The 20630-nt window shown below is 42.8% G+C and overlaps 1 protein-coding gene across 1 annotated transcript in view; it reads right to left on the minus strand.

The window, feature by feature from the left end:
* Positions 1 to 20630, minus strand: part of LOC124795000 (serine/arginine repetitive matrix protein 2-like) — a 388873-nt gene that overhangs the window by 244110 nt on the left and 124133 nt on the right. The window contains exon 5 of the mRNA XM_047258754.1: positions 5937 to 6021. Coding sequence (XP_047114710.1) covers positions 5937 to 6021 — 85 coding nt within the window. The remainder of the gene's footprint in view (positions 1 to 5936; positions 6022 to 20630) is intronic.

Genomic DNA, 20630 nt, shown 5'->3' on the forward strand with positions numbered 1-20630 from the left:
CAGACAGACGCTTGAAACAGAGCCCTGTGGCACACCGTTCTCCTGGACGTGGGAGGAACTATACGAGGCCGTGACTAGCACGTGGAAGGTACGACACGACAGAAAATTGCGGATAAAAATCGGCAGAGGACCCCGAAGACCCCATCCATAAAGCGTAGAAAGGATGTGATGACGCCATGTCGTATCGTACGCCTTCCGCATGTCGAAAAAGACAGCGACCAGGTGTTGACGGCGGGCAAAGGCAGTACGGATGGCCGATTCCAGGCTCACCAGATTGTCGGTGGCAGAGCGGCCTTTACGGAACCCACCCTGAGACGGAGCCAGAAGGCCCCGAGACTCCAGTACCCAATGCAAGCACCGGCTCACCATCCGTTCAAGCAACTTGCAAAGAACGTTGGTGAGGCTAATGGGACGGTAGCTGTCCACCTCCAGAGGGGTCTTTCCAGGTTTCAAAACGGGGATGACAATGCCTTCCCGCCATTGCGACGGAAACTCCCCCTCGACCCAAAGACGGTTGTAAAGATCGAGAAGGTGCCGCTGGCAGTACACTGAAAATTGTTGCAGCATCTGACAGTGGATGCCATCTGGCCCAGGAGCGGTATCAGGGCAAGCAGCTAGGGTACTGCGAAATTCCCACTCACTGAATGGAGCATTCTAAGATTCTGGGTGGTTGGTGCGAAACGAAAGGCTCCGACGTTCCATCCGCTCTTTAATGGAGCGGAAGGCCTGGGGGTAATTCGCAGAAGCGGAACTCATAGCAAAATGCTCCGCTAAGCGATTTGCAATGACGTCGGAGTCAGTACAAACTGCTCCATTCAGTGAGAGCGCAGGGACACTGGCAGGGGTCCGATAGCTGTATACGCGTCGAATCTTGGCCCAGACCTGCGATGGAGTGACATGGAGGCCAATGGTGGACACATACCGCTCCCAGCACTCCTTCTTGCCTTGGCGGATAAGGAGGCGGGCCCGCGCACGCAGCCGTTTGAAGGCGATAAGGTGGTCTATGGAGGGATGTCGCTTGTGACGCTGGAGCGCCCGCCGGCGATCTTTAATCGCTTCAGCGATCTCAGGCGACCACCAACGCACAGCCTTCCGCCGAGGGGACCCAGAAGAACGAGGAATGGCAGATGCGGCGGCAGTAACAATGCCGGTGGTGACCGATTGAACCACCGCATCAATGTCATCAGTAGAGAGAGGCTCAAAAGCGGCAGTGGAGGAGAACAAATCCCAGTCAGCCTTATTCATAGCCCATCTGCTAGGGCGCCCAGAAGAGTGACGCTGTGGTAGTGACAAAAAGAGCGGAAAGTGGTCACTACTACACAGGTCGTCATGCACACTCCATTGGACAGACGGTAAGAGGCTATGGCTACAGATGGAAAGGTCAATGGCGGAGTAGGTGCCATGCACCACACTGAAGTGTGTGAAGGCACCATCATTTAACAGCGAGAGATCGAGCTGCGACAATAAATGCTCAACGATGGCGCCTCGACCTGTGGCCACTGACCCACCCCACAGAGGGTTATGGGCGTTGAAGTCGCCCAATAGCAAGAAAGGTGGCGGCAATTGGGCGACCAGTGCAGCCAGGACATGCTGTGAGACATCACCATCCGGTGGAATGTAAAGACTGCAGATGGTAACAGCCTGTGGCGTCCACACGCGTACAGCGACAGCCTCTAGAGGCGTCTGGAGAGGGACAGACTCGCTGTGCAGAGTGTGAAGGACATATATGCAGACGCCACCAGACACCCTTTCATAAGCTGCTCGGTTCTTATTATAACCCCGATAGCCACGGAGGGCGGGGGTTCACATCGCTGGAAACCAAGTTTCTTGGAGAGCAATGCAGAAGAAAGGGCGAAGGCTGATAAGTTGGCGGAGCTCAGCTAGATGGTGGAAGAAACCGCTGCAGTTCCACTGGAGGATGGTATTGGTCATGGCTGGGAAAGGCGTGACGGGACGGGGAAGGCAGATTACGCCGCTGGGTCACCTGCCGCCTCCAAGTGAGCACCTGTGCCAGTGCTTTCCATGGCGTCGGAGGGACTGGCGAGATCGAGGTCCTCAGCAGACTCCAGGATCTCCACCTCGTCCTCAGACGCAGAGTTTGAAGGTGGCGGTGGGACAGGTGCCACCGCAATGTCAGCATGCTTGGGAGCCTTTTTCTTCAACTGCTTCACACGCTGTGCCTTTGGAGGGTCTGGCTGGGAGGGCCCCACTGGGTCAGTCTCAGGGACGGACGACGACCGTGAAGCCCTATGACCAGCGACCGGTTGTTGTTTCAAAACTTTGCGGGTGTCCGCTTTGACACTGGGCAAAGCCTGGGAAGGGAGGGCCCCAAGGGACCCCTTCCTGGTTAGAGTAGCCGAAGAAGCCCCACGCTTCTCCGGCTGGGAAGGGGGTACGAATGTCCCCGATGGTGGGGGTGGTGTTGTTCCTGGAGGAGATGGAGCAACAGAGGGCGAAGTGCCCCCCACAACCAAGGGAGCCGGTTCATTGTGACATAGCTGAGAGGCAACAGTACGTGACGACACGGGAGAGGAGCGGACCGCTGTTGCAGCAGCGGCATAGGTGGATGTCATGGGCACGGGATGTAGCCGCTCATATTTCCGCCTTGCCTCGGTGTAGGTCAGGCGGTCCAGAGTCTTATATTCCATTATCTTCCTTTCTTTCTGGAAGATCCTACAGTCCGGCGAGCAGGGGGAATGGTGTTCTCCGCAGTTAACACAGATAGGAGGCGGGGCACATGGAGTATCAGGATGCGAAGGACGTCCACAATCCCGACACGTGATGCTGGAAGTACAGCGAGTTGACATGTGCCCGAACTTCCAGCATTTAAAACACCGCATCGGAGGAGGGATATATGGCTTCACATCACAACGGTAAACCATCACCTTGACCTTTTCGGGCAATACATCCCCTTCGAAGGCCAAGATGAAGGCACCGGTGGCTACCTGATTATCCCTCGGACCCCGATGGACGCGCCGGACGAAGTGAACACCTCGTCGTTCGAGGTTGGCGCGTAATTCATCGTCGGACTGCAGAAGAAGATCCCTGTGGAATATAATACCCTGGACCATGTTGAGACTCTTATGCGGCGTGATGCTAACTGAACCATCTCCCAACTTGTCACAATTGAGCAACCTCCGGGACTGGACAGAGGATGACGTTTTGATGAGCACAGAACCAGAGCGCATCTTGGACAAGCCCTCCACCTCCCCGAACTTGTCTTCTAAATGCTCCACAAAAAACTGGGGCTTGGTCGACATGAACGATTCTCCATCAACCCGCGTACACACGAGGTACCGGGGTGAATATTCTCCACTGCCTTCTTTAGCAAAACGTTCCTCCCATGGAGTAGCCAGGGAGGGAAACGATCTCTGATCAAATTTCTTCCCATTGAGGTTAGACCTTGATCGCTTAGAGACTGCTGGTGGAGGCCCACCAGCGGTAGATGATGTACCACGCTTCATTGCGGGTCATCCGCCCTGATGCCACCTACTCCGACCAAGGGCCCTCCCCACGGGCGCCACCCAGCCACAGCAATAGCCACCTGGCAGGATGGCCATTGCCGGGAGTCCTGATGCCCCAGGGAGATGGGCATCTACTCCTTGGCATACGTGGGGAGTGAACGGCGCAGGCATCAGTAGAGCGATCCCTGTGTTGTCAGGGGGCTACAACCAAGAGGGTACATGGCGGCCCCACCACAACGGACTGGCTACCGTGCTGGAAGTTAGGTGACGTGATCCATGGTCGCCGTCAGTGCAGAAAATGGCCCTGCACAGTGTTTGGCAGAAAGTGTACGCAGGAGCGTATCCACGCCCAAGCGATGGAGAGCGGGCAGGACTGCAATGCAACGACGAATAAGATGGCGAAAGTTCTCAACACAACATGGACACAGTGCACCAAGTAAGGCGCCCTTCCCCAATCGGCTCGGTCTTCGGAAAAATTTTGAGATATGGAGGTCAAACCCGACAGGGGACCATCACATAAGGTCGAAACGTTTGAGACTCCTTTTAGTCGCCTCTTATGACAGGCAGGAATACCGCGGGCCTATTCTAACCCCCGAACCCGGATGGGGGGGGGGGGGTAAAAATTTATTGCATATTGCTGATTTTAGCTCATTCATTGCAATCGATGAATGTAGATAAGATATTGAAATTTTATTTAAAATTGTGAGCAGAAGGATATCTCATTTCTTTCTCAAGTTATTGGGTTTTATATCCAAAGAACGGTTGCATGTGACGTGCCCATTCATACGTCCTTGCAAATCGCGAACCATGGGTCAAAACAATCATTATATCTCATAAACATTTCAAGATATCGAAACGAGGTTTTCTGTAAATGATAGCACACAATGAGGCATATGTGTTGTAAGATAAACGCTCAAAACTTTTTTATTCACCGGGATATGGAAGTAGTTCGTTCACAGCAGTGAGAGGTTGGCAGCTCAGGATGCCTTTACATGACCATAGCATTGTAGGAAAATCCAAGTGGCACATGTATATACATCCGCAACTCCCCGGGGAACAGCGTAGGACAACATGTATACGTGCCCATGGCAGTCAAAAGGTTAATTTGGACAGGCAACTTTGTTCAATTTTATCTTGTCTTAGAACACAAACACTGTCAATAACCAGTGTTGGATACTGCAAAAACTATTTCTATGATTTTTATTTCTGCTGAGTGCTTTATGTTTCAAACATGTGTGACCAGCTTCTTTCTGTCCTTTCTTCCCCTGTAATTAGCCACAAATTTAATTCCTCGTAAGATAAGAGTTTAGGGAAATGCTATGCTGCAAAATACTGAAGCACTATTATTAACTATGTTTATTTTTCTGAACTCCTTAATATTTCTTTTCTTGTACAAAAAGTCTTATTTCTACTTACCAGGAAGCTGAAGATGAATAGACCAATCAATCTTGAGAAATATGGTAGTTTTGGGGCTACAAAATTTTCCATCAAGCAAAAGAGATGAATGGGTTGGAAACAATTGAACTCTAGTGAGTGTTTGACAATTTAGCAAGATGTGGATGTAGGACAACAGAGTAAGACTTGGTGAAAGGAAACTCAATAATGATATGCCTTGAAAGTGTGAGATTTTTATCTTTTTCTGAGGTTTCATTTTGGACCTTCTCTGCTTTTTTAATACATTTCATATGTATTTCATTATGTCTAAAGTTTATAAATTTAATGAGCTATTCCAAATGGTTTATCAGTATTTCAGACTGGTTGCATACCTTTGCATGCAAAAACCATATTCAGCTCCGATAGGCTTCTCATCTAACTTTTACTCTCAATCACTTCAGTTGGTTTTGCTTTATGAATAGCAAAATTATCTCATCTCTCTTCCAAATTGCTATACTGATTTAAAATATGTCACACACATCATTTCATACCCATACCCTAGTTTTACATTAATTTCAACTGTTAGATTATACAGATTCTTGAAATAAATGTTTAAGTTAAAGCAAAAAACTATGTACAAATATACGTTCAATATATGATACGCTATATTTCACTGTTAATAACAATATTATAAAAAGGACTGACTGCTTCTCACCATGTAGTGGAGATGTTCAGTCACAGACAGGTACAACAAAAGGACTGCTAAACAAGTAAGCTTTCAGCCAATGGGCTTCCTTCTGAAGTAGAAAACACACACACACACAGAAGATGACCTTTTGGCTGAAAGCTTACTTGTTTAGCAGACTTTCTGTTGTGCCTGTCTGCGATTCAACATCTTCACAATATGGTGAGTAGCAATCTATCCTTGTTATGATACTTCATTATTCCATCCTGGATTTTCCACTGTTTCATATTTCAATGATACTGTCATTAATCCATCCTGGATTTTCCACTGTTTGATATTTCAATGTTAAGTTGATAGAATCAAGAATATAACAAAGCAAAAAATTTTTCAAATCAAACTGTGTGTCGACTTACCTGCATTACGTGGAATACTAGGAAATTCTATACTTAATAACTTGGGTGGCTCAGGCAACTGCTTCTGCTTCAAAGACATCAAACCCTGTAATAAGACAAGAAATAAGTTAGTAAACACCAGAAAAACTAATAGGTTCTAGCTCGCACAGTTCATCTTCTTAAAGGTAAACGTAAACACGGTACTTCCTAAAGGTAAATGTAAACATGGTACAAAACTGTACATGTACAACAAACATTTAGTTACTGATGCAGAATTACCATGAAAAGGGAAGAGCACAGCAGCAAATAATGAAACAAACAGGCAATATTACAAGAAACATAACATGCAAATACATTAACTGCAAGCATAAATTTCCACATGACATTGTTAAATGGTCCAAATATACGACAGCAGTGATAAAAGAAATTTTAAAATGAAGAGTAAAAAGAGTAACAGAACCTCATCTTAAAACAATCAATGTCTCAAACACACAAAAAATGCTATGAAAGTCAAGATTTATAATCTGTTACATCTGACAGAGGGAAAAACTGAATCTGAAAGCTGTAACCATATTTCAAATAAAACTCTTGCAAAGTGTACAGAAAGTCCCAATATCAAATGATTATACTCTATACCTGAACACACACACACACACACACACACACACACACACACACTAGCCTTTTCCCTGTGGAAGTGTTCCATATGTATATTGCACACATCTACTCTGTCCTCTCCCTGTCCATCCCCTACTCCCCCTTGCTGTCACCATCCCCAACTCCCCCCTTCTGACTATCCCTCTCCCCCCCCCCCCCCCACTTCAACCCATCCCCCCTCTCTCCCCCCCTTCCTCCCACCCCATTTTCTTCTGCTCCCCCCGCACCCCCCTGATCATCACTTCGTTTTCTTCCCCATGATGTGTAGGCTGCCGTGCAAAGCAAGTTGATAAGGCAGACTAATACTTTCCCCACACAATAAACTGTTGTGAAGGGCAGCCTACCTGTCAAGGACTGAAAAACCACTTTCTTATTGTACCTCTGCTCCTATGGGAGCTAAGAGGTTCAAACCCTCACAATGCTGACACCTGTGAAGTTTGCTGTTTGTGAACCAAATTTGGTTAAAGCCATTCCAGTGGTTTGGTAGGAGATGCAGACATATACAAAAACATGCTATATTTTATACACAGTAGCCTTTTTCCCCATGGCTTTGCCTGCATAAATATTCTACACATGTCTCCCCCCCCCCCCACCCCCCCACCCTCTCTGTGCCCACTTCTTCCTCCGCATTTCTCTCTGAGCACTTTATCCTCCCGCACTTGTCCATCTCTTCCTCCCCATCCACTCTCTCTCTCTCTCTCTCTCTCTCTCTCTCTCTCTCTCTCTCTCTCCCTGTGTGTGTGTGTGTGTGTGTGTGTGTGTGTGTGTGTGTTCCTCTATCCCTCTCAACCTGCTGCGAACTATGCCCATCCACACACGTAGCCCCTGCAAAACAGACTGATAGAGCAAGTCGCTACTACTACTACCCACACGTCGTGCATGGAAGCCTTGTCATGAAGGAGTGGGGCCCCCTGAGAACTGTTCCTTGGCCCTGACAAATAGGGTGCCCTACAAAGCACGTCGATAAGCCAGACTCTCCCACACTACATGCCTGTCATACAGGGCAGCATACACATCAGAGACTGAACCCATGTTTTTTGCCCATATGTCTGCTCCCATGGAAGCTGGGAATTTTGACAATCCATGAAGTGTAGTGTTTCCATGCCAAATTTGTTTGAAATCGATCCCCGGGTTTGGGTTTGGGAGGAGGTGGTGGTGGACTCACCCACCCACACACCCACCCACACACACACACACACACACACACACACACACACACACACAGCTTTACACATGTCTGCATATACAGATTTTATACTACTTTGTGATGTAAGCGTCTTATAGCATTAGATCATAAATGTAGTAATGGTGTTCTACACGGTAGCATTGAAGTATGTATTCACTGTTATGCTGCCAGTAGCATCAGTATTTGTGGAAGTTTATTGTTATACCACTGAAATTTTGCGATATCCCTATTTACATATTGAACTGCTGCGAAAAAGGCAAGTGTTTTCCATTAACAAATATTATTTATGTTATTTTTTTCAGATAAAATTATGTTAGCTTTAAAAATTTTAACTGTTTTGCATTATTCAATGTTATGTTTGACCATAAGCATTACTACTATTATTACATGATTATATGAATGAAATTCAGTTTGATTTTGTGATACTAGATAAATTATAAAAGACGAAATACTAGATAAATTATAAAAGATAAACACATTACTTATTCATTTGTTAAGAAGGCATCTGTAAAAACTGCATTCAGTTGACTTAGTAGATATAGATTTTAGCCTATTTCCAAAAGAGAGACTGACTGGAAAAGCGTAGCAGGTTCTCATACGAAATGAGGACAAAATTAAAACAATATTCAGTGAAAAATTTGTTGAGTTTCTCAAAATTTTTTTTAGTCAAAAGCTGTCATGAGCAGTTAAAATCTCAGGTATGGAGCACTTTATAAATGCTAACAACATATTCGCCTTAGACAAACTAAATTTCTGATGACAAAAATAATTCCAGTTCAATACTTAACCACTCTGTTCAGTGCCCATCGGTCACTAAACATTAAAGCTTCAAAATCTCTCTTGTACTTGGCCCATAACACCAGTGTTGAACAGTGAAAACCTCATGCTAATCAACTGCTAGACTGATGAGTGAGTCAAAGAAGTGGCAAGACGCCAAAAACTTGCATAAAAAGTTAAAATACAATATTTTCGTGTGTCCGAAGGCAATACAGCCAATAAAAACATACCACAGAACTTTCATGGATGGTTTATCTGTGGCTCCAATACGAGAGGAGTTTGAATTTCAGCATGCACAGTGCTTGCACTATTTGGTTGCACGCAGTTGGAAGATTGTCATTCTGTACTTGATTCTGAGTGTTTTCTGTGATAAACCAGTCTTCATATTTCTGCCCCATTTTGTGGTTAAGTAGTTGTTTACAAGCAGAAAATATTAAGGATTTTTTTGAAAATTTTCTTGTAAGAAAATTATGTATTTGTAAGTTCCTTCCGGCATATAGCTTCAGGTTTTTCCATGATGGGCAATGGCAAGAATGTTAAAAGACAAGGAGAGATTGGAGTTGTTCCAGGAGGATTTCCCACCTAATACCGATACACCAAATGGGGAAAGTAGTGGATCTGAAACAAATAAATTTATTGAATTCAGACTCTACAATTCACAGGCCAAACAAATGAAAAATCACACCACACCATATATATAAATGGCCAATAAGATACTTTTATATTCTCCAGAAGCTTAGAAATTCAATTTGAAGATAAGACTAATAACAAGACACATCTCCCAACTCTTTTCAGAAATAAAAGGAATTTTCAGTTTCAAATGAAATTCAAACCCAAAATCTTGAAGCTCATAACTAGGTTTTATTGCTAGTTGTGGAAGATGTCAAAGCTGTGCAATTTATAATATAGAATCACGACCACATACACTGTGATCCAATGTTAAGTGTCTTTATGTATCAATGAGAGAAAAAATTGTTTTACAAGTACCACTTTTTATAAAGTAAGGTTTTTCCATGACTGTACCTATTTGATTATTTCTTTGAGGTTATGTACAGCCTGTTGAAAACTTTACCAAACTTCTTCAAGAATTATTTATACCAGAAACATCCTTTTTTTAAATTCTTCTAAACCTAGATGCAGTACTTTCATATGGCCACTAGCACAGAACCTGATGGTATGTATACGTAGTGGACAGTCTCGCTGAACAACCAATTTGTACAGTTTCTTGTTGAGGGAAAAGATAAAGTGAAGTACTGAGCTGAAGCTATAGTTCCAAGTAAAATAATAGTGTGGGATTTTATGTCTTGGCATTTTTATATTTTCAGCAGCACCTGTAAGTTGTACAAGATTAGAAAATATACTTATGGTTTTATGCAGTTTCATTGCTACGGCTAAAAGACAACTTGAGGCAGTTTTCATTTACAGAACAACTAACTTTGCTTTAAATAGCACTCACAACAGGGCAGGTATAATTCAACACTGTGATATATATTTCGTCAGGCTCGTTCTGTCAAGTTTCCAACTACTGTTTGAAGGTAGCAAGCTTGGGTACATGGGCAGTGACAAATATTGGCAATTGCTGACGAAGACAATTTAACATAGTTCACGAAACTAGCAACAAATACCTGTAATTTTGGAACACTATTTGAAATAAAGTAGGAACTTCTGTCTTAGTCTTACAGTTAGAAAACCAACTGGGCAGCAACAATCACTGTTATAATGAACACCACCAGATTCAGACTGCTGTGAGTAACAAGTACAGCAAGATAAGCAATCAGTGACATTTCAGATGACAAAGTCCACAACTTCAGTACAGTGAGTTAACTGGAGGACTGCATTTTGTTAGTAAGAATTGTTACTTAATGATGGTAACTTGTACTATGCATGTGATATTTGCTATGACAGAGTTCAGTAGTGTGTCAGTAAAGAGAACTGGCAAAAACTAAAAAAAGCTTCACAACAACCAGCATTAGAACTGTAAGACATTTGTGTGTAGCCTGTGCTGCTTCAGAGTAACATTAAAGTTTTTCTTTTATTTTGAATGAAATTAAGTGAGAGGGTCTATAACTACAGACATCACTGTATAAGGGATAAATTTTAATTTGTAAAATATTTCACTGATATTTACAAACATACAAATGGCTACTTTGGAGGAGACTGAGAATTTTTTGAAGTATATGCTGCGACAAGAATGTGAAGAACAGGAACATGGATAGCAAGAACATAAAGAATGGCATTATTTAGCTGAACAGTGATGTAGAGAAAAGGAACACTTAGCTAAAAGGGAATATAAAATGACAGGAACATTAAGATCAAAAATTTAAAAAAAGGCAGGAAAAAGCAAAGGAAAGACAGAAGGATAAAAAGGCTTTTAATGCGATACTTAGCAAGTTGGGAGAACAAATGAGAGATCAGGTTCAAGTTGTCCAAATTGGTTTATGAAATACAGTATTAACACAAGTATCAGTGAACAAATGTTGGAAATAAACAAACTTCAAAAACTAAACAAGAGAATGAACAAATGACTGACATATTAACAGACACTGATACAAAGTACATACAAGCTATTGCAAATGCTCGGGGGATGTGTAGCACACAAGTTGTGCAGCTGTCATTTAAGTGCCAACAACGTGAATGTAACAAGTTTAGAAAAGCATTACCCATGCTGTCATGATAAACACACATCATTTAGTCCTACAGAGGATAACAAATCAACAGCATACCAAGAATTGAAGAGGAGAGATGTTTTTATACTTGCAACAGCCATGTATAAGGGTATAAGAACAATGATTTTATTAACCCACCATTGAACAATACCATGGATGACAGAGGAGGTACACAATTCTGGGATGGTTTCCACTTTGAAATAAATAAATGAGGCCACAGAAATTTCCCATGTTTCAATCCAGAGGCAAGATTCACCTAATAATATTTTAGAAAGCTTTTGAAAATGCTCTACCAAGTCATGAGATGACGACAGAAAATTCTACTTTACAGTAAACCATTTAGAAAATTCTGCAGTTCAGAGGAGGCTACTGAACTTAAACAGTTTCCAGTCCCTTGTACATTTTGAATGTTTCAAATCTAAGTTATTGTCTCAATGAGCTGAGAAGGTTATGAGACTAAAGTTACTAGGACCAGAACCATATTCTAAAAGTTGCTAGAGTCTTAGAGAGTTTACTGAATGCCACCTCAATCAGTCCGCATTTTTTAATGATTCTACACCAGAGGAACATGTGGTACAAGTTCTAAAACACCGTTTGCCTGCTGCAGTGTGACAGATCTTAGTTTTACACTCCTGGAAGAATACTTAAACCTTACTTGAGCTTTTAAGATTTACTTGAATGTTCAACATTATGGACCGATCAGTAAACAGGAGCAAGCTTCTGGGCCACCCGGCATTAGTTACAGGGAGGGCAGACAACAGAAACATAAATATAACATTAATTACAGACTGGTTGTATCATGAGAAAATCAATGCAACCAGTCTGGTAATCACGATGAATGGCAATGTAAATGCACTTGCTTAGGTCATAAAGGTCAGTTTCATACCAAAAAGAAGTTTTCAACAGAATCAAGTACAGATATCAATCATACAATAACTATCATTCTAATTTCAGACAGGTAAATATAAACAATATTCCTGAATTTGTACCTAGTGGTGAAACTAACAGATATCACCAATCCAAACAGCAACAATCTGCTGTAGTGATTAGAAAGATTTTAGACACTAGAACAGTGGATACATGAATAGGCGATGATTCAGGCATTAGTGACTTTTGTTACAATGTAAGGCATTAAGGGAAGAGGAAAAGAAGAGAAAATTAGTTACACAATGAACATAGAAGGGAAAGAATTGATCATTCAGGTCAACAATGGTAGTCAGATTAGCTTAGTTAATAAATGGTTCCTACAAACACGGATTTGTAAGTGCTTGAAATCAAGGATGTTATTTTGTAAGGAGTGGTCAGTAATAAATATAAAGGGATAGATAAATAAATTTTAATTTGCAAGGGTTGAATTTCAAACAAAGAATGTTCATCAGATCATGCAGACATACAGCTAGGAACAACCTGTGTACCAGATTTAACTCCCAATACCAAGAGCATATGGAAAGAATCTTTATATGATAATGAAGCAGTAGGAAATGTTAACACAAGTAGCTGTGGGAATAAACACAGCCAATGTGAGGGAAAGCCAGTGGCCGAGTTGATCTATTTGCAATCATCAACATTGACAACACCACAGACAGAACAATTAGGCAATGTATCAGACAATTATTTGGAAGTTTTTTCTCACAAACCAGCCACCATAAAAGGTTGTCTGTGCAAGTTGAAAACGAAATGTAACACCACACTGTTCATCTTACCCAATATCAATAAGAATGCAACATAAAGTAAGGAAAGAGATCAAGAGAATATTTAAGTGGAACATAACTGAACTTTCTACTAGCCCTTTTAACAACCCAACCATACCAGTAGAAAAGGCTAATGAAGTGGTCTGCTTTGTGTTTGACACAATAACAGTTAACTAGTTTACGGTAAGTGAAGAAGATTGACCTATAAACACTGATAAAGGGAAAAGATTAATGTGTATTTGCCTGGACCTCAGAGGAGGTAGTAATTATTCATGCAGAAAGTGCCATGAAGCATTACGTAAGGGGTGTTCTCACAATAAACAGTAATGTATCTGGGAAGATTTTTATTTTATTTAAAAGCAATTTGTTATTTTATTTTCAGTCTATTTGTTAATTGCACAGGGGTCATTACCTTGAACTGTAAGAAAAGCAGTGAAATTTATATATATGCATGTGAAACAAAAATTGAACAGGTTGTGATTATGTATCTCAAGTGAAGCTTGCACAGGATAGAGTAGCATGGAGAGCTGCATCAAACCAGTCTCAGGACTGAAGACCACAACAACAACAAAAAACAACAATCTCAAGTGAGTGATAAAATTTGGCAGGATAAGTCAACTATGTTGTGTAGGACAGGCAAATATATACACACACACACACACACACACACACACACACAAGCAATTATTAGGTACCATAGCAAGTCAGGTAAAATCCAGTTGTAAGGGGACTTGAGATTTGGTATGTGTTACATTTTAGTTGATGAAGAGCTATTTATTAAGTAAAAATCTGTTATCCTGTTCATGGGCTGGACAAAAATATGGAAACACTGGGAAAAATGAATTCCTGAACATAAATGCAGATGCTAGCCAAGTCTGTGGGTGACGCTGTTGTATTTGATAATGAATGGCACTTTGTGCAATGCCCTCAATATGTTGCAACCTTCAGTTGTGGTCACAGAGTTCTGTGTAGTTGAGAGTTCATTAAGTCACAGCTAAGTGACTTCCGTGGGCAAATTGTTCATTCTTGTGTGGTGGGTGTTTCTGTAACCATGGTAGCTGTAATGTTTGGTGTTTCAAGAGGCACAACCGAATCGAAGATTTATACGGCTTACAGGGAAAACAGAAGAATCATCAACTGCTTCATAACTGCATCATAACACAATTCACTGTGTGGTATGGGTTACTGTGTAAGAGTACAGGGCTGGGGCTATGAGTATTGCAAAGCTAAAAGAGGACGTACTAAAAGAAGCGCATGACCATGTAATGTCAGGACGTTGTGGTTATAGAACAGTGAATAATCAAATAGCAGGGTGCTACTGGTGGAAATGTAGCGAAAAGTACTTGGATTGGTATGTAAGTGGTTCATTACAATGTGCACAGTGGGCAAATGGAAGCAGCAAGTTATTACCACTGAAGAGGTTACCAGAAGCAACAGAGCCTTTCAGAATGATTGAGTTGGACTTCCTCGGGTCATCCAACAAGACTTCAGTTAGGAATAAATTTGTATTACACATTATTAATCATTTTTCTAGATAAGCGGAAATGGTCGTAATCTCTAACCAACAGCCAGACATAGTGGCACAAGCATTGGCCAACAGCTGGGTGCTCAAATTTGCGGTGCCAGAAACTATAATCAATGACCAAGAGAGAAACTTTATGTTGATTTGTTAAAGCAGCTGTGTAATTTGCTAAAGGTTAAGAAGTTAAGGGTAAGTCCATTGCAACCTCTGGCTAATAGTAGGGCAGAGGGGGTACATCACACGGTGGGGAAGATGCTGAGCCACTATGTAGGTGTACGCGATTATGAGACACATATTTGTCCTTCATTTTGAGTGCATATAATTCAAAAGCCCAGCCTGCAACAGGGTTATTACCATACAAAGTAGTTTTTGTTTGGTAAAAAAGATAAGGTAAATTTGTAAACATGTGCAGCAAGCGTACACCAGAGCCCTGTAATGCCAAGAGGGGTTGTGGAATCGTGAGGGCAGGTTGCCGCTGTATAAAATCGGTCAGCAGGTAACATTATCGAACCTGTCTGTTCCAATGGGTAAGACCAATTAATTTTTAACTCTCTACCAAGAGCCCTACCAGGTTGTTGAAACAACATTTCCAGTAAACATCTAGCTTCAATTATCAACTCATACAACTGTTGTTCATGTGGGGTGTCTGAAGCTATTTCAAGGAGAAATTTGTAACTGGTTACCAAGAGCCATAGCCGGCAGTTGAAACAATATCGCCAGTAAATCTCAAGCTTCAATTATCGACTTGTACAACTATTGTTCACATGGGGCACCTGAAGCTGTTTCGAGGATCTCCAGACGAGTTGACAAAGGTGTCAAAGACATAATACAAAAAATGAGAAATGTGTATGGTAAGTTGCACCTGTCATATGAGCGACTGCAAGGGCAAATGCAGCAGATAGTGATATTAGTGCCAGACTGTGTATTACATTGTAAGCGGGGTTGGTTAAACACATGGGGAAGGTAATTAAAAACAGTTTTTGCGACCTTAGATGTTGGGGCCATCTGCAAGCTGAATGATACAATTAGGAGAGTGAGTGACAGAGCAAACAAGAATAAGGTCACCATGGAATGGCACACTGCACAGTTAAAAAGTTTGAAACAAGGGGTATTGACCAACACAAGGGTATTGAGAAGGCTAGTGACACAGTTAACGCGCCTGGTTAAGTTGGGGAACTGGGACTTGGAAGTTCTTCAGGCTTGGGTGGATACTTTGTATAGGAGAATGGCAGTAGGAAGATTGTTGCAATCCTTGGCAGATAGTGTGTGGGATGCTCTCAGGTGTAGTAGAGAAATTGCCACCAAGACAACAGTAAAAACTGTGAACCAGGACCTGAAGTTATATAGGCTTGGGTGGAAACTTTGGACAGGAGAACAGCAATAACAAAACTGTTGCAATCTTTGGCTAATAGCTTGTGGAATGCTCACGTAGTAGTAGAGGAATTGCAAGAAGCAGTCTTATATGTGGTGCGTGGGCAGCAGCTGAGTCCAGTTCTGTTAATGCCGGATCAGTTTCGGTAGGCCTACACAAAAGTGCAGAAGGAGTTGCCACCAGACTCAGAAATGGTAGTTGACCCAGACAAGTTGAACCTAACACTGCATTACCATAAGGCAGTGATCAAGATCAAAACAGATCTACCACAACTCTATATACTGGCATGGTTCCCAATTAGCAATGAGCAAGTCAAATTCAAATGTTACATCATGCATGCATACCTACTAAAGTGGGGAACATTGGAGAAATTCGTCCAAGTACATCTACATCTACACCCATATTTAAACTCCGCAAGCCACCCAATGGTGTGTCGCAGAGGGCACTTTACGTGCCACTGTCATTACCTCCCTTTCTTGTTCCACTCGCAAATGGTTCACGGGAAGAACGACTGCCGGAAAGCCTCTGTGCACGCTCGAATCTCTCTAATTTTAGATTCGTGATCTCCTCGGGAGGTATAAGTAGGGGGAAGCAATATATTCGCTACCTCATCCAGAAACGCACCCTCTCGAAATCTGGACAGCAAACTACACCACGATGCAGATCGCCTATCTTGCAGTCTGCCACTGGAGTTTACTAAACATCTCCGTAACGCTATCAAGCTTACCAAATAACCCTGTGACAAAACGCGCCGCTCTTCTTTGGATCTTCTCTATCTCCTCTGTCAACCCGACCTGGTACGGATCCCACACTGATGAGCAATACTTAAGTATAGGTCGAACAAGTGTTTTGTAAGCCACCTCCTTTGTTGATGGACTACATTTTCTAAGGACTCTCCCAATGAAACCCAACCTGGCACCCGCCTTACCAACAATTACTTTTATATGATCATTCCACTTCAAATCGTTCCGTACGCATACTCCCAGATATTTTACAGATGTAACTGCTACCAGTGTTTGTTCCACTATCATATAATCATACAATAAAGGATCCTTCTTTCTATGTATTCGCAATACATTACATTTGTCTATGTTAAGGGTCAGTTGCCACTCCCTGCACCAAGTGCCTATCCGCTGCAGATCTTCCTGCATTTCGCTGCAATTTTCTAATGCTGCAACGTATACAGAGAAGTTGCAGCATCATCTACAGCATCATCCGTGAAAAGCCACATGGAACTTCCGACACTGTCTACTAGGTCATTTATATATATTGTGAAAAGCAATGGCCCCATAACACTCCCCTGTGGCATGTCTGTAGACGTCTCTCCATTGAGAACAACATGCTGTGTTCTGTTTGCTAAAAACTCTTCAATCCAGCCACACAGCTGGTCTGATATTCCGTAGGCTCTTACTTTGTTTATCAGGCGACAGTGCAGAACTGTATCGAACACATTCTGGAAGTCAAGGAAAATGGCATCTACCTGGGAGCCTGTATCTAATATTTTCAGGGTCACAAGAACAAATAAAGCGAGTTGGGTCTCACATGATCGCTGTTTCTAGAATCCATGTTGATTCCTACAGAGTAGATTCTGGGTTTCCAGAAATGACATGATATGCGAGCAAAAAACATGTTCTGAAATTCTACAACAGATCGATGTCAGAGATATAGGCCTATAGTTTTGCGCATCTGCTCGACGACCCTTCTTGAAACCTGGAACTACCTGTGCTCTTTTCCAATAATTTGGGACCTTCCATTCCTCTAGAGACTTGCGGTACACGGCTGTTACAAGAGGGGCAAGTTCTTTCGCGTACTCTGTGTAGAATCGAACTGGTATCCCATCAGGTCCAGTGGACTTTCCTCTGTTGAGTGATTTCAGTTGCTTTTCTATTCCTTGGACACTTATTTTGATGTCAGACATTTTTTCGTTCGTGTGAGGATTTAGAGAGGGAACTGCAGTGCAGTGCAGCTGTGAAACAGCTTTGGAAAAAGGTGTTTAGTATTTCATCCTCTGTTTCAAAGCCATTTTCATCCCAGAGTGTCTGGATATGCTGTTTCAATCCACTTACTGATTTAACGTAAGACCACAACTCCCTAGGATTTTCTGTCAAGTCGGTACATAGAATTTTACTTTCGAATTCACTGAACTCTTCACGCATAGCCCTCCTTACGCTAACTTTGACATCGTTTAGTTTCTGTTTGTCTGAGAGGTTTTGGCTGCGTTTAAATTTGCAGTGAGGCTCTCTTTGCTTTTGCAGTAGTTTCCTAACTTTCTCGTTGAACCACGGTGGGTTTTTCCCATCCCTCACAGTTTTACTCAGCACATACCGGTCTAAATGATTGCCTTGAACTTTTTCCATAAACACTCAACATTCTCAGTATTGGAACAGAAATTCTCGTTTTGATCTGTTAGGTAGTCTGAAATCTGCCTCCTGTTACTCTTGCTAACAGATAAACCTTCCTCACTTTTTTTTATATTGCTATTTACTTCCATATTCAGGGATGTTGCAACAGCCTTATGATCACTGATTCCCTCTTCTGCACTTACAGAGTCAAAAAGTTCGGAACTGTTTGTTATCAGTAGGTCCAAGATGTTATCTACACGAGTCGGTTCTCTGTTTAATTCAAATGATTCAAATGGCTCTGAGCACTATAGGACTTAACTTCTGAGGTCATCAGTCCCCTAGAACTTAGAACTACTTAAACCTAACTAACCTAAGGACATCACACACATCCATGCCCGAGGCAGGATTCAAACCTGCGACCATAGCGGTCGCGCAGTTCCAGACTGTAGCGCCTAGAACCTCTTGGCCACCTCAGCCAGCCTCTGTTTAATTGCTCAAGGTAATTTTCGGTTAGTGCCCTCAGTATGATGTCACTCGATGCTCTGTCCCTAACACCCATCCTAAACATCTGAGTGTCCCAGTCTATAACTGGTGAATTGAATGATTATAACATGCTGAGGAAATTTATGTGAAATCTATTCCAGATTTTCTCTCAGTTGTTCTGCCACTAATGCTGCTGAGTCGGGAGGTCAGTAAAAGGAGACAATTATTAACCTAGCTCGGTTGTTGAGTATAACCTCCAACCATAATAATTCACAGGAACTATCCACTTCTATTTCACTACAGGATAAACTACTACTAACAGCGACAAACACGCCACCACCAGTTGCATGCAATCTATCCTTTCTAAACACCATCTCTGCCTTTGTAAAAATTTCAGCAGAATTTCTCTCTGGCTTCAGCCAGCTTTCCATACCTACAATGATTTCAGCTTCGGTGCTTTCTATCAGCGCTTGAAGTTCCGGTACTTCACCAACGCAGCTTCGACAGTTTGCAATTACAATACAGATTGCTGCTTGGTCCCCGCATGTCCTGACTTTGCCCCACACCCTTTGAGGCTGTTGCCTTTTCTGTACTTGCCTGAGGCCATCTAACCTAAAAAACTGCCCAGTCCATGCCACACAACCCCTGCTACCCGTGTAGCCGCCTGCTGTGTGTAGTGGACTCCTGACCTATCCAGCGGAACCCGGAACCCCACCACCCTATGGCGCAGGAATCTGCAGCCCACACGGTCGCAGAACCGTCTCAGCCTTTGATTCAGACCTTCCGCTCGGCTCTGTACCAAATGTCCACAGTCAGTCCTGTCGACGATGCTGCAGACGGTGAGCTCTGCTTTCATCCCGCTAGCGAGACTGGCAGTGTTCACCAAATCAGATAGCCGCCAGAAGCCAGAGAGGATTTCCTTCGATCCATAGCGACAAACATCATTGGTGCCAACATGAGCGACCACCTGCAGATGGGTGCACCTTGTACCCTTCATGGCATCCGGAAGGACACTTTCCACATCTGGAATGACTCCCCCCGGCGTGCATACGGAGTGCACATTGGTTTTCTTCCCCTCCCTTGCAGCCATATCCCTAACAGGCTCCATTACGCGCCTGATGTTGGAGCTCCCAACTACCAGTAAGCCCACCCTCTGCGACCGCAGAAGATGGTCTTAGGCACACGGTGATGTCACTAACTGAACTCTTAACATTGTCAAAGGGAGAGTATTACTATCTGCCCGACCCAGGGGGTACATATGGGCACCAGGAGATGAGAGAGACAGTTGTACTTAGGTAAAGCAGGAGGTCAGGATTGTCCACGTAACATACTGGAGCCATGACCCTATTTTCAGCAAGCAGGTTCAAACTGGGTGTTACTTGTAAACTGTACTGAAATAGTTGTAGCAACTGCTCTGAACAATGTTGAAGTCTGGGAGAGCTGAACGTGTGGATTAGCACGGGAGTGACATAAGCAGGCAAATATTTCACCTGTCAGCTTGAGGGAAACCAAGTTGAACATTACACAGCCACATTTGTACTGGACTGAGAAGTCACTAGTGAACCATCCAGTGAAAACCCTGACCTACCTGTCTGAAATGTTGCATCCTAACCTAATCCTGTCCCTAAACAGATTCACAGACATGCAAGAGGGGCGTATTTCAGCGGAAGAAATACTTTTACATGTTCAGCAGTATCAGGAGGAGCAGCAGTACATGATCAAGACCCCTATCAGGGTGTATATGTGGACAAGAGAAAAAAATTTCCAAATTTTTCCTGGTTAAAAAAAACAGTTTCTCTAACTTTCCCTTGGAGCTGTAAAAACATCAATCCTTTGAATGGTAAAGGTTTACACACCAGTGTAGAACTTCCTGGCACTCAAAGAATGAAGAAATTTGGGGGAAAAAAAGCTTTTGGAAAGATCTTTGATGTGCTGCAACACTTACGCTACATATTTTTGTATTCATATTATGAAAGTATAGATTCAAATACCACCAAACACAGCATATTAGCTTCCGAA

The sequence above is a fragment of the Schistocerca piceifrons genome, chromosome 4 (assembly GCF_021461385.2).
Source record: "Schistocerca piceifrons isolate TAMUIC-IGC-003096 chromosome 4, iqSchPice1.1, whole genome shotgun sequence".
In the NCBI taxonomy this organism is placed as follows: Eukaryota; Metazoa; Arthropoda; class Insecta; order Orthoptera; family Acrididae; genus Schistocerca; species Schistocerca piceifrons.